Genomic DNA, 14,815 nt, shown 5'->3' with positions numbered 1-14,815 from the left:
TCAGCCAACCAACATTCACTGGGCACCCAAAATGTTCTGTGCCTCATGTAAGGCCCTGGAGGACGCTTGGCCAGAGAGCTAAGCTCCATTCAGGCAAGTCACACACGGGAGTCGTCAGTCCCCGGGTGAGGTAGATTCTCCCCTGCTGGGAGAAAAGCCCTCACCAGCCCCAGCCCACAGGAAAGGCCGCGTGTGCTCCTCATTCCCATCTTCTCTGCCCCAAACGGAACTTTCCAAACATGCTGACTTGGAAAGGACACACCTGAGAGGCATGAGCAACACTCATCAGAGCCCATTCTGCCAAGAGAAGCTTCAGTTGAGGCCCCACATGGATCTCTTAAAAGCCTCACTCGGGCCCTCGCGGCTGCGGCAGGTGTCTGGGGGTGCCAGGGAGACGGGCCGGAAGCTGGGCACCAGGACTCAGGATACTGGGTCCCACAGTTCCAACTCCCGACTGCAGGAGAAGGGGACATGGGACTTCTGCAAACCCCAGGACCCACAAGCCTGTCTCAGGGGAGCGGAGGCAGGGGAGGAAGCAGGGGCCCTACTGATGCCTGGAGGAAAACCTAAAGGATGGGACATGCACCTGAGTGCTTAGTGTCACTGAGCCACGTCCCTGGGGAGCCACGTTCAGTTTGCTGGCTGCCACTGCCGGGGAGGCGCGAGACAACGCATCTGCACCAAACCATCTGCACCAGGCCGTCCCAGCAAGTCCAGGATACGTGCATGCTCGCATACAAAACCCCCACGCTCAAGCCAACCCCGCAGGCTCGGATGGCCGTGGTCATCTCTCCTGAGGAGTGCTGGCCTTGGCCACCCTCAGCCCAGCATCTGCAGGCAGAGGATGTGGTCTCCAGCTCAGGAAGCCATGCCTGCACAAGGCTGCTGCTCACATGAGCTCAGCATCTGCAAGGTTTCTCTGCAGCACCTCAGGCCCCACACCTGCCACTCTGACCAGCCGCCACCCAATGGAAGACGGAGCTCACGCTGACTCTAACTTCAAGGCTTGGGTCTGAGGGCTCCAGGAGGGGAAGAGCCAACCAGTTCCCAGCCGAGCCCCCCACCCCACCCCAAGGAGTAGAGGTAGGACATTTGGGCACTGTCCCGCATCTCACGACCCTCAGGCTCCGTGTGGGGATGTTAGGGTTGGGAAAGAACATGAAGGGCTGGCCCAACCTGTCTTTCACAGTCCGAGACACCAAAGCCCAGATAATGGAGAGGGCCAGCTAAAGTCACATCGGCTCTCCATGCCCAGACCCCAAACTCCCAGCTACTACCCTCAGCTCTTCCACTGTCCTCTTCTCTCCCACCCCAGCCCCTCTGCAAAGCACAGCCAGTTTGAGCCCCTCTTCTCTGTCCTCCCTCCTTCTAGCAGGAGGCTGAGCAGATGAGGGTTCTGGGCTCGTGGCCCCAGACCTGAGTGATGAACGTGATGAGCACAACTAAGGGTTCGGTTCCTATAATCAGTCAACACATATTACCGATCATCCCACCCCTGCCTGGGTCCTGAGTGTCTAAGCTGGGGTGGGCAGGCCCACAGAGGAAGGGGCTACACAGTGTGAGTGTGTGTGTGAGTAGGTGTGCGGGGGGGTGGCAGGGAGAGGAGAACGGGGCTGCAGGGTAAGCTGGGTCTGAGGGAAACCGGGAGGGGCAGGGAAGCCCAGTGCAGAGTCCGCTGTAGCTCTCACCTGCTCCCTCCTGTGGGCACCGGGGAGCCAGGGTCAGAGCTGAATCTGCTCAGAGGGGCTGCTCCCCGCCACCCCGAGGGAGGGGCCGGCCCCCAGACAGGTGACTTGCTTTTTCCCCTCAGGGGCCGCCCCCCAGACAGGTGACTTGCTTTTTCCCCTCAGGGGCCGCCCTGGTCAGTGGGCAGGAGAAAGTTCGAGGCAGAGAAGGAGACGTTGTAAGTGACTCCCTGTGGGGCAGCCAGAGTGGAGGTTCTCACACTCCCTGGGTTTCTAAGGAGGGAGCACGGCGGGGGCGCCCAACACACAGGAACACAGGACGGGTCTGCAAACAGGCAGGAAGTTTTCCTGGAGCAAAACCCGTCAAAACAGAATTCTTTCGCCGGGTAATATTTTCCTCTCTGCCCCTGTTGCCCATGCTCAAACAGATCTGTTGTTGTTTTCATAATCTGGGAGAGGAAATCAAGCCCGTTCAGCAGAGACTTCAGGCGCCAAACCAAACCGCTCAGCAGATACTCCCAGCTGGCTTCCCGTTCCCCAGTGGTGGAGGCACCGTGGAAAGTTTGTGGGAGACACTGGCCTCAGGCTCCGCCGCACCCCGGCTCCGCGGTAAGCCGGGAGGGCCAGGAGCAGCGCGCTCGGGCCCAGGGTGTGCGGGGAGAGGGCCGGCAGCTGGCTGGCGCGGGGCACCCGGTGTGGGCCGGGCCCTCTGCATACGACCTTACTGAATCTGCACAACCACCTCCCGGGAGCCCCACTCACACGTGAGCCAACAGGCTCAAAGCGGTTGAGTAGGATGTGCCCAAGATCACAGGTGGTGAGGGGCAGGGCCAAGATCGAAACACGGGTCGCTCGGAGCCCAAAGCTCTTCCCGCTCCACTCCACCGCCTCCCTGAGACGGGTCTGGAACAGAAACAACCCAGCAACGCTCAGGGCATACACCCTAGCACGAAATGCCCGTGCCCGAGAGCCCCGCGGCCCCCGGGGGGCTGGACTTGACCCGAGCGCACATGCTCAGATGCCCCACTGATGGCTGGCAGCCTGGCCGCCGGAGGGGCAGAATCCAAACCGGGCAGCACGGATGTGGGCCTCGGGGCAAGCAGGCAGGAGTCCAGGGCACCTCTGGGGCATGCGCTTACCTTCCTGTAGCTTCACACTCTGGAGGTAGAGGGGGTTCCTCAGGACGTTGCAGCGGCCCGGCTCATCCTCCTTGGTGAAGAGCAGCAGGTCCGAGTAGGCAAAGAGCGTCACCTGCATCACGACAGAGCATGCTGAACCAGCTGCTCTGCTGGCCCAGAGCCCAGGAGCCACAACCTCCCTGGGAGGTCCGGGTAAGGCGTTCTCGTCATGTCGGGCAGAGCGAGGGTCAGACTCTCAGTGTGGCCTCCGCCAAGGCCAGAGAAGCGATCTGCAACCAGGACCTCCCCTTTGCGCTACAGTTTTCTACGCCTCCACTCTTGATCACAGCGGGCGGAAGGGGGGCTGGGGGATAGGATAAAATCCGACCCTCACCTTCCACGGCAGGTGGCCCCTGCAGGCCTCTCCACGGCCCACCCCCAGCCAGGCCATCTTCCTGACTACACGTCCCTGGAATCTCCAGCCCAGCGCCGCTGGCTGGGCGCCACCCTCGAGCTGCGGGATGTTGGCCCATTTGCTTGTATTCTCCTCTAAACGTCTGGCTGAAAGAGCACTGCCCTTGGAGTCAGAAGTCCTGACGCTTCCCACTGGGGAGCCAGGAACACTTGGTTAGGGTCCCCAAACCCTCAGCTTCGGTTTTCTCGTCTCTACGGGCCGGGGAGCGTCCCTGCCCAGGTCTCTCACAGACTTCTTTCACGAACCCCGTGTAGACTGTGAACTGAAGCATCGTGCAGTGTGAGGTCTTATTATCACATTCCTCGAGGATAATTTTAACTGCATTAATGCATGATTGGTCTGAGAAAAAGCCAGTTACTTCCGCTCCAAAACAGACATGTATGTAACTCATATCTCTTTTATGCACTAGCCGCTCCAAAAATAAAAGAACGCTATTTTTAGACATTATAGGTAAACCAACAGGCATGCTCAGCATAGTTTCATGCTAAAAAAAAATCCACTGGATCCCGTAATGCCACTAAAGATTACACTGTTCTTTGTTTTGTAAATCCTGCAGTGGCCTTTAGTTAAAAGCAATGAAATCCAATTTTAGATTCTCCAAAGAAAACAAAGTGTTATTAATTATGTGAACTTCCCTGTGAGGTGTCAAAACCTGACACTTCATCCCTTCTGAGGTAAGAAGAGTCAGCCAGAGGGCTTGGCGTGCACCCCCAAAGGCCACAGCGAGTGTGTGCGGGATGGTTGCTGAAGTTTCAAAAGTTAACATGGTGACGTTTAGCTCTCCAGCTGTTAAGATGACCTGACAACTCCACCTCTACGAAACTATAAGGATGTTCTCAACAGCATCTTTGTGGTAAAAAAAGAAAAGAACACAGATTTCCATCAACAGAGGATGGATAAAATAAATTATCTTCATATGGTAGAATTTTATGCAACTATTAAAAGAATAAAGTAAAGCTTTGTGGACAGAAATGCGGGCAGAAATCCGCCCACGGACTGCCCGCATTGCACTATGTCAGCCAAAGAGTGCAATGTGCAAAAATGCCTACAACATAATCCAATTTTGTAAAATAAAACTGTAAATGTGTACATTTTTTAAATGTCTAAGATACCACACTCTTCATGCTGGGGAGCAGAATTTCACTTCCTATATTTCTGTTTAATTTGCATTGTATGACAAGAGAGTCTATTAGTTTTGTGATTAAAAATATATACATATTTTTCAAAGGACCCCTTGGCTCCTTGAGCACAGTGTGGAGAGGTTTGAAGGAAGCTGGGCCACAGGGATAATAGGGGTGTCCTGGAGCAGGAGGCTCTCAGGGGCCCTAGCTTCTCCAAGGGGGACCAAACACAAGAGCTCCGGAACCATGGGCTGGGAGGGATCCTGGCAGTGACTCTCTCCAGACCCCTTCCAAACCACAGTCCTGACCCAACAGAGCCTAAAAGAAGTCCCCATCTGTTAAGTTCTTTCTTTCTGCTCAGTGGATTCTTACTTGTAAATGACACACTGCCTTCATTTATAGATGGGGACCCTGCAGCTCAGAGAGGTTAAGTGACCTGTCCAAGGCCACACAGCCAGGGACATTGCCCAGGTCTGGCTGACCCCAAAGCTCCCCTAATATGGAGAGGTAGCAAGAAGCCTACAGCCGTCCTGCCCCTGAATGTGAAAGAATCCAAGCAGGGACCAAAACAGAAAAGCAAAGGAGACCCAAAGTAAAGCTAAGGGAGGGGAAGAAAATGATCTGAGAGCTGAGAAGGATCTGAGGGCTTGACTCTCTGAGCAAACCTGCAGGCTTTCCCACTCAGAAGAAATCTGGCGGTCACCTCCGGACCCATAGGGAAGCTGGCCAGGGAAGGGTCGGCAGGGGGCAGGCTGTCAGGAACGTAAAATGTCAAAAAATGTCCCAGGCTCCAAGAGAGCTAGGTGGATGGCAACCAGGGAAGAACCATGGGCAAGGTGAGAAAAGCTGCAGGCCACCGCTCTGGCCCCAATTCCCAGAGCTGAGAATGTGGTCTAGACAGGAAGTGATTAAGGCATGAATGAAGAATTTCCCGAGGGTCAGGTCAGGGAAAGGACAGAGAGGGCACACAGCTGGAGGCAGGGCAGAGGGGCAAGCAGGCCAGGTGGGCCCCTCTCTCTTGTCACCAGCATCCAGAAGGAGCTACAGCGGCCCACGGGGGGAGTGATGCCCATCTCCAAGGCCCAGTTACCTGCTGACTTCCACAACAGGCCATGGGAGCCACCAGGTGTCTTCCCCACACCTGCTCCAAGGATACATCTGCTTTCCCAGAGGCTCAAGGGTTTTGCTTGGTTAGGAAATCCTTGCAACTTGGAGGTTCACTTCTCCCAGGTAGCCCTAACTGAGCTTTCTCTGGTGATCCTGCCTAAAGGCAGACCTTGGTGCCTTAGTTAATGGTAAACTCAGTGAGTCAGTGCATAAAGTAAGGGTGTGTCTATCTTGTGCCCCATAGTTCCCCTGTGACCTTGAGTGCAGGGCCTGGCTACATGGTAGATACTCAACAGCTATCGTTCGAACGTGTAAGCGAGGCTCCGCCATAATGCTGATTTGATCTCAGGGCACGCTACTCAAGTGTGTGACTTCTGGGGGGCGGTATGATGTGGGGCAGCCCAGTGTGAGACTGCATCAGCTCACAGACATTAGCCAACTGGAGCATGCTCGGAGAAGAGATGGGAAGAAGAACAAGGGGAGAACATTCCAGGAATAAAGATTTCTGTTACGGGTAAGGGAGAACTTTCGACAATTTAGCCCTCTCCAAGTAACAAAACCTATGCCTGGAGGGGCTGCCTCTGCAGATCAAAAACTGGCTGGAAAACCTTCAGCTGGAAAGTTACAGAGAAGCAGTCAGAACGGACGACTTCAGAGGGCCCAACCAATACTGCAATCCTACAAACTTACCCAAGTACCTCTTGAATTGGTTCATATTTTTGACCTGAAGGTACCAAGATCCATGTACTGGCTTCCTAGCATATTTCATGAAAAAGAAATATATTTACTTTGTCTTCAAATCACTTCCTTCAATCCTCAAAAGGGATATCTTAGTTCTAAGACTCCAAAGATCCACTAAACAAAGATTTTTTGGACAGATCGTAAATATAATCAGGCTATGGCTCCAGTCTGTGCTTGCCAGTCTGTTTTTCAACAAACATGCCAGAGGCAGCGTGAGAAAGCAGTGCTGAGCCAGAGATCCAACTGCTAAAGTTGGCTCTGTCCCTAATGAGCCTTGAGACTCGGGTTCCAGTTAATCTCACTGGAGCCTCAGCTTCCTCATCTGTAGAATGGGGACAACCGGGCCTCTCATGAGGATGCTGCAGGAGCTAATTTAAGATCTACTATGTAAAATGCATGCACCGTGAGAATACGCAGTAAGTGCTCGGTGTTTGAGCACCTAATGGTGAGAGGACAAACAAAAGAGCAAATTTAGGCAGACGTGTGTATTTCAGGATCGCTGCCATTTCTGCCTTCTTCTGGGTCTTGTGAATTTGTAGCCACACCTCACTTTCTGACCCTTGGCCACCTGACTTAGCTCCATCACACACTTACTCATCAAGCCCGGCTCCAAGAGACTTCTTGTTCCTAAAACTCAAACCACCCCACCAAGATGAAGTTTTAATCTCTCAGAGGCAACTCAGAAGATATGCCAAAGTTCCTAAGAAAGCTCCTCAAGAGGAAGTCCAGAAATGTAGTGAGCAATGCCCATGTGGTAGAAATAAGCATGCGGTCTCCCCGGGGAGAAAGAGAGAATGCTCCTTTGCAACACACGAGTTCTGGTCCCCTTGTCGAGAAAAAAACAAAAGCAGCCTCCTGCTTAGCCACAATTACACAGAAGGTCCCAGAACGCTGAGGCTGAACGGGCCCTTAGAGATCAGCTAACCTCAGCTGCCTCAAAGACACACACCCCCACTGGCTCAGAGGAGAACAAACCAGATCATTGCACTACCTACAAGCTGCCACTCAGCTCAGCCAAGCCCCACGGCCGGCCTGATCAGCAGCAAGCCCCCAGATAGGCCAGTCAGATCCCAGGGCTCCAACTTTGGTGCCAAGTAGATTTCACAGGCCTGAGCCAGCTCTGGGGATTGTGGGGGGAGGGAAATTCCCCCAGTTAGAGATGAACAGAGGCCAGCTCCCAGGCAGAACGGCGTGATCTCCACACCCAGGCCTCTGTTGGCAGAGCGAGAGCCCAGAAGAAATCACAGACTTATTCCTTAGAAGAGGATTTGGGATTTGGGTTAATACAGACCCGGAAAACCTGAGTAACTGACGCTCCTTCAAAAATTCTCTTTGGCTAATGGCTCCAATCTTCTTACCTACGAAGTCATTCATCACAGCCAGGGTAAACTACCACCTCTCCTGCTCCTTAGAGGAAGCTGGGATAAACAATGCGATGTCTTGTGGGGCTGGGGAAACTTTCTAACCATCAAAGATGGACTAAACAGCTTTGAGAGGTGGTGAGCTCCCCATCACTGGACATGTACAAAAACAAGATGGGTAGCCATTTGGTAAGGAGGGGGATGGACGGGGATGGAGGTGGAAGACTTCAGGATTTTTCTACCCTGAGACTGTACAATTCTAAGACCATGAGGAAGAGAAAAGTTAGGGGCCTGGAGGATGTCGGTGAAGCCACACGGGTAAGCCTTACCTCGACAGCCTTGTTCCTCCCCTCGTACAGCCGCAGCTCCTCAGACAACAGGAGAGTCCGGGCAGGGTTACAGAGATCTAAAGGCTGAACACAACACGGGCAGTTCAGAGAGGCCCAGTGGAGATGGGGTGTGGGGGGAGGCAGCCTGCCAGAGCCAGCCACAGAGAACCCTCTCAACTGACTGAAAGAAGCCTCCAGCACCACCCCCCCACCACCCCGAGAGCCCACACGCCCCCTCACACACAGGTGGAAACAGAAAGACAGATGCTCTTGTCCTGGCCGGAACTGTCGCTGCCACCTTCCCCACCAAGCCCCACTGTAAGAGCCAGGCTCTGGCAGGAAGTCAACCACACGTTTAGGCACTCACAGTCCTCCCCCGAGCTCCCCGACTCCGCTGGGCTCCGGGGGCCCTCCCAGCCCCCACTCTCCTCCATCTGTCCCATTCCAGCCTCACGGGGAAAGTCCCTGCTGCCAGGCCCCAGATCCTGAGAGCCTCATGCCAGATTTGGTCACTTTGGTCCCTTCAGAGCCAGGCCGGTCCCTGCTCTACATGCGTAACACGCTTGAGTTAAGGGACTCCTTCCCAGCAAGCAGTCCCCAGGGACCAATTCTCACCCAAACTTCTCACCCACCCCATCATCCTCCCCCGTCCCCGCTCAGGAGCCCCTGCCCCTTGCCCAGCCCAGAGAAAGCTCCCTAAGATCTGGATGACCCAGCAGGGCTTATCCTGGGTGAATGCATATTTATAACATGGGTTCTAGGTACCCAACACCAAGCAAGGTGCTGGAAGAAAGATAATGAAGCAAATGTCCACTACGTACAAGCCCCTGGATGGATCTCACGAAGAATGTGAGGTGAAAGAAGCAAGGCCCCAGAAGAGGCCAAACAAAACACGTTCTCCAGGAAAGCACACAGAGGTGATCAAAGTAAAGGGAAGCAAGGAAATGACTATCAGGGAGTCGAGCTCGTGGGTAGGCGCAGCAGGGAGGAGGGCACTGGGATCGGGAGGAAACGTTTGGCCTCTGGAGCGGCAGCCACGGCCTACAGCTTTATCTCAGTGGACACCCGCTTTACAACAATTGGTTCAACTGTGTATTTGTTAGGCCGTTTTGGGTTTATGTACTTTACAATTTAAACGTTATTATAACTTTCTGAAAACGAGTTTTCATTTTCTGTAAAGATTTTAAAAGGAAAATGAAAAATAACTCCTGTGGATGCCAAGAGCTTTGTGGTCCCGTCCTGAGAAAGAGAAGAGACCAAAAGAAAGGTGGGAGCCATCTGAGGAAAGGGGTGTCACCCACCAGAGGTTCATGCAGAGGGAAGGCGTGGTCAGAAATTAAACCCCTGGGACTGTGTCTCCTCTAGGTTGCTGATGAGAGGACCAACTAACACAGTCTTTCTGGAAAGCCATTTGTCAATATATATGAAGAGCCTTTGACATGTTTATGACCCATGACACTGTCATGTCACTTCCAGGCCTCTCTCCCAAGGAAAATAATCAAAGGGGCAATTCATGCACAAGGATTTTCATCACAGAGTTGTTTGCAATAGCAAAGGAAGGAGACAGAAGTCTATCTGAACAGAGAGCTAGTTAAATAAACACATGTCCGTGAGCTAGAGTAGTGTGCAGCTGCTATAGATCAAAGGCTCGGAGAGTATTTAGTGTATGCGGGGAACGTTCCTGCTGCAACTTTCATTTAAAAAAGGCAAAAGGATAGAAAAAGTGCACTAGGAGGCTGCTCGGTTTTCCTTCTGAAGTGTGTACATGCACACAGAAAAGACACCTATGTGTTCGCACTAATGGTGTCTGGGGGATGGAAGCCATAGAGGTTTGGAAATGGAGAGGAAGAGAAGGAAGAAGCAGAGGGAGAAGTAGGAGAGGGGGATGGAAATGAGTCTCAGGCCACCAGCTAATACTGGCCAGACACGTTTGCTAAGACCGAGGAGACCAGACAAGACGCCAGACTTCAAGGCTCTCCCTCGGTCATTCCAAACAACAAACCACTGGATGGGCCAGAGAGCAGAAGCCTCAGGCCCCGTGGGAATGTCAACTAGGAACTGTAGTGAGCCTGCCCTGTCCCCAGAGGAAGGGAAAACTGGGAGAGGGGGCAGGGAGAAGAGCCCCTCTTTGCTCGGCTTCCCTGCCCCCGCTCTCCTGGTCCTCCCCTGGAAGCCTCTGCTCCCTCAGTATAACCCCCAGAAGCCTGAGCACCTGAAGTCATTTCTTTCCCCAAAGGGAACCCTTCTGGAATGATCCTGGGGTGAAGGACCTTCCTCTTTCTCATCTCACGAGGGAGCCCTTGGGGCCAACCACTAGCTCACCTGAACAAAGACCGGGAACACCAGGACCTTGGGGGCCAGGGTGACGTAGGTGCCATAGCTTGAGTGTGGGGTGTGCGGCCTCATGACCGGGCAGTTCTGGTAGTTGCCGTGGCCCTTCATGGTCTGCACTGTCTTCATCAGCCGGGACTTCTTCCCCAGGCCTGCGTAGGACTTCCCTTTACTGGGACTACCTGATTCTGGGGAACAGAAATGGGGGACCATGAGGCATTTCCATGCAAAGGCATCCCCTCTGCAGAAAGAGAGAACACAGAAACGGCCAGCCCATCACCACTTACTGAGTGTATGCTACATGCCAGGCCCTATGCAAGCTACTGAACACAGAGAGAGGCCTCAGGAGGGTCTCAGGCCGCAGGGAACTCCCTCACACTCTAGTGGGAGTTACTGACCCATAAAGAAGTGACTCTGGGACTCAGATGGAGCCAGGACCCACCAACTAGGATGGAGGCAGCAGTCCCCATCTCGTGTCTGGTGCCCGAGTCAGACCTATCAGTTTGGCCTCGTGCTTTTCAAAATCAGGAAATTTCTCTCATATTTGAGAAATCAGAAGATCTGACCTCACCGGAACCACAGTCCCACATAGAACAATCGGTCGGTTGGACAGCCCTGGGCGTCAGACATGCCGACACTAGCCCCATGGCTCCCTCCGCGTGCACAGTGTAGCTCACCTGTTCCCTCGCCTCCCAGGTCCCACGGACAGAGGGCCTGGAGGTCCAGTGGTAGCAGAGACAGAAGACTTTCCTAGGCTGTATTGGAGCCTGCCCTCTATTAGCCACAGGGCGGCCTGGCTCACCTACGTCAGTCTAAAATAAGAAGTGGCACCTGCTAGCCCAGTTCTTGGGAAAGAACACGAGCTCTGAGGCCGTATGGCTGTGCCCAGTCCCCACTCCTCTGCTTACTAGCTTGGTGACCTTCAGCCACTCACTTCCCCCCCTTAGAGTCTTGGTTTCCTCAGGGGCAGTAACAGTACCAAGTTCATTGGGTTGCTGTGAGGATTCAGGGAGATGCTCAAGGAAAGCCCTAGAACAACGCCTGGGATCTGGTACGTGCACAACAAAGGTTAGCTGCTAACTTAATGTGGCTCTTGTTGTTGTGGTCCTCTACTCAGAAAAGCAAGTTAATCAGGTGCCCCACAGACTCTGAAAATCCTAGGCTTCACTGAAGCCAGAAGGTACTCTGGTTGGCCAACTCACACTCTATTCTAATCAGAAAAAGGACAGAGAGAGAGAGAAACACTTCAGGGAAGAGAGCAGAAGGCTGCATGGCTGGGGTTCCTCTTTAAGGGGATGCTGCTGGACACAAACCCCACGCTGAACAAGAGATAGCATGCAGGTTTTTATCGGGTCCTGTCCACTGGGCAGAGGAGCAAGACACAGAGTAGCTAAAAAGTCAGGGATTCTTGGGTGCAAGCAGGTAGGAGGCCAAGTGCATCGCATTCGGGCTCCGTAAATACCTGGGCCGCCTCTGGGGGGGCTCCTGCTGCTAGGTGGGCAACTGACCCCAATGCCTGGCCTACGTCCCAGGACCCAGGCATCCTTCCACCACCGCCCCCCACCGAGGCCCGGCAGCCAGGGGGTGAACAGGTGGTCCGAGTCCAGCTACATCTCGGGGGAAGCTCCCCACCAACGCGAGGTCCCTGGCCTCAGAGGAAAAACTCAGCTCAGAAGATCTCACACTTACTTCCTCCGCCCACCACATGCCCCTTCTCACCGAGCCGGGTGAGAAAAACAAGCCAGATCCCCATCACAAGTGACCACCGATCACAGCATCACAGCCGTATCTTAGGGCAGGACTCAAACCATAATAACTTAAACCACTTCCTGCGTCTTCAAGCAGTGGCTTAGAGAAGAGTAGAAAGAATGTGAGCCCAGGGGCTGGGGGAGGGAGCGGGGACCGGGGAGGATGGATGCATGGAAGCAGTTCCACAGCCCCTCCTCTGATCTGGTCCCCGACCTCAGCCCCAGAGGTGTGTGTGTGCTGCCAGGCCTCTCCTCTTTGCTGAAAGAACCCATCCTGTGTCTCCAGACCTGCCCTGGATTTGAGCTGGACAAGACACTTGAATTTGAGCACTGGGTGACCTGCCGGAGGACACTCGACCAGTATAGGGTATAAACCAAGATGGACTCAACCTATGCAGCGGTCACGCCTGAGAGCCCCATCTCCACACACCCTTGGATAACTTGTGGCAAGTGGGCGTGGCTCTCCAAAATGGATTTTCTGAAGTATCTTTTTTTAAAACCAGCCCGGGTTGCAACCCAGCTATGAGCTCTGTGAAGTCAAACTCCTTGACTTCCCACCTGCTACCTCTTAACATCCTCTGGTCCAAATCCCCACATCACCTGCTCCACTGACCAAACACAGTAATTACTCAGCTTTGCTCCGGCTTCCAAGGCGAGCCCTGGCAGCCATCCCGCTCTGGTACTGGAGAATCTGAGGCTCGGCCCCTTCGCAGCACAGGGGGCAATGCCGAGGGCACCAGCGGCCCCAGGGAACATGTTAACTACAAGCAGCAAGCGCCCGAGGCCTCAGAAGGGCACCAGACACCGTTCAACTCTGGATGGCTCAACCTGCCCCCACAAAAGGAGGCCAGGTGGCCCAGCCAGAGGAGGAGGCAGAAGGCAGCACCATGGTGACCGCCCCGGGCCTCTGGAGAACCCCGAGTGTGTTTAAGGGAAGGTTCAGTCCCACCCCTTCCTCTGAACTCCAGGACTGGGAGCTGTGAAGACTTGATCGCTGATAAAGAGCCAAGATATCCTTGCATACCCAAAACAGCCATTACTGTGAAGAGCAAATGAAGGAAGGTCAAGTTCTTAATCCAATGCCTTCAAAAAGCTACCACTGTTGTTGACACGGTCACATCTCCTTATTTGTCCCTCTCTCTCCGTGGCCTAGATGACTATGTCCTTGGTTCACTCAATACTGTATTCTCAGAGGGGAATCAAAACGTGGACCCCGGATGGGAGGGCTCCGAGAGGCACGTGTCAGGCCGAGAAGGACTCGATCCCACATCACCGGCCCACCGCGAGCAGCAGGCTCTCCAGCTCCTGAGCTCCGTGACCAGCCTTCAAAGCCCAGCAGCAACCAGCCAGGGTCATTCTCCTTCACTTGGTCACTCAGCTGAAATTCTACTGAGTACCTGCTGTCTGCCACACCCCAGGGCCAGCACCGGGTCCTCAGAGATGAGCCGGCCGAGGCCCTGCCTTAATGAAGTCACTGTTTAGCAGTGACACCCCACTCTAACCTAATGCGCTGACTAAAAGCTTTTTAAGAACTCAGTGTTGAATAACTATCAGACTCCTCTCCAGAAGGAACACAGATGCATTTCCAACAGACCAGGCTCATCCATCCAAATGGCCTACCCTAGAGGGAATGCAGATGCCTTCCATCAGCAGCTCTGGGCCTGATGGGAGCCCTTCCCCCCCCCCCCCCCCAAAGGCCCAGGCATTCTTCCAAGTACCCGCTACAAGCCAGCATCGACTTCACACCACGGACGGGGAGGGCGGCAAGGAAGTGAGTCTGCAAGCGGCTGGGAAAAGGCCCCTCTCAAGGAAGGAAGTCACCAGGCATTCTGTAGGCACTAGAGAAAAGGCTCGAGCATAGGACCACCAGGCAAGGTTGGTCCCCACCTTCCAGATACCAGCTGGACTTGAGTCGGCTGGACCCCGGCAGGCACGTGGAGGGCCTTCCAGAATGCCCTACCAGTTCCAGCACCAAGACTGGTATCTCAGGCGTCCTGAGGGGGCCCTGGTTTTGAGCTCAGCTTCTCTCCTTCGCTCTTAAAACACAGGGCCAGGATTCAAAGGCCAAAGGAGAAGAACCGGTACAGAGATGCCCTTGCAGTTCAAGGACAGCATCTTCTGTGTAACCTCCCTCCATGGGCACACTCCCTACTCACAGTCTCTCCTTTACCCCTCCCGACAACTCTCTGAGGTGGGAACCGTCAGCCCCAGTTTATAGATGAAGAAACTGAACTCCCTGAGGCTCAGGGAGGGGACGTGGATTGTTCACAATCATGCAACTCCGAGTTGAGCCCTCCATGCCCCTGTTTTGAGCGGGCCCGACCAGGTATGGCACCTAACATATATCGGTTGCTCAGTAAAATGGAATGAGTCCCAATCAAATGCCGGAATCCTGAACACCACCTCCTAGACTGCTGTGGGAAGACCCCTTCTTCCTTCTCAGTTCAGGCTCCAAGGAGGAAAGATACTAGTTCAGGGAGGGAGAACGGGTATGGAGGGGAAAGAGAGTCCGTGTCAATGTGCGGGGGATCCGGACGGCTGACCTCACATCTCTCTGGGGCTTGGAGGGCACAGCAGCGGAGGACAGACCCACCTTCGGGGATGGCATCCTCCTGGTACACAGGCCGCAGCAGCTGCAAAAGAAGACAGAAGAGTCACCTGAGCCCCAGGAACGGGGAGGGACAACTAGGCAGGCTGCTCACCCACAGCCTAGCCATAGGAAGGGAGCACCTCAGGGCACAAGACCCAGCAGCCCCGGCTAAGGAGCAGAGGGTGGTGCTTGGAGGGATTACAGATTCC

The 14,815-nt window shown here is 54.2% G+C and overlaps 1 protein-coding gene across 5 annotated transcripts in view; it reads right to left on the bottom strand.

Annotated features, from left to right (window-relative positions):
- Nucleotides 1-14,815, bottom strand: part of RGS3 (regulator of G protein signaling 3) — a 116,388-nt gene that overhangs the window by 63,482 nt on the left and 38,091 nt on the right. For all 5 annotated transcript variants that reach the window (XM_032418317.1, XM_032418321.1, XM_032418318.1 and 2 more), the window contains 4 exons: nt 14,610-14,649; nt 10,260-10,456; nt 7,938-8,021; nt 2,825-2,936 (listed from right to left, as the gene is read on the bottom strand). In XM_032418317.1, the coding sequence (XP_032274208.1) occupies nt 2,825-2,936; nt 7,938-8,021; nt 10,260-10,456; nt 14,610-14,649 (433 nt within the window). The remainder of the gene's footprint in view (nt 1-2,824; nt 2,937-7,937; nt 8,022-10,259; nt 10,457-14,609; nt 14,650-14,815) is intronic.

This window comes from Phoca vitulina, unplaced genomic scaffold (assembly GCF_004348235.1).
Source record: "Phoca vitulina isolate PV1807 unplaced genomic scaffold, GSC_HSeal_1.0 scaffold21, whole genome shotgun sequence".
Classification (NCBI taxonomy): Eukaryota; Metazoa; Chordata; class Mammalia; order Carnivora; family Phocidae; genus Phoca; species Phoca vitulina.
This window is presented reverse-complemented; position numbering and strand designations above follow the sequence as displayed.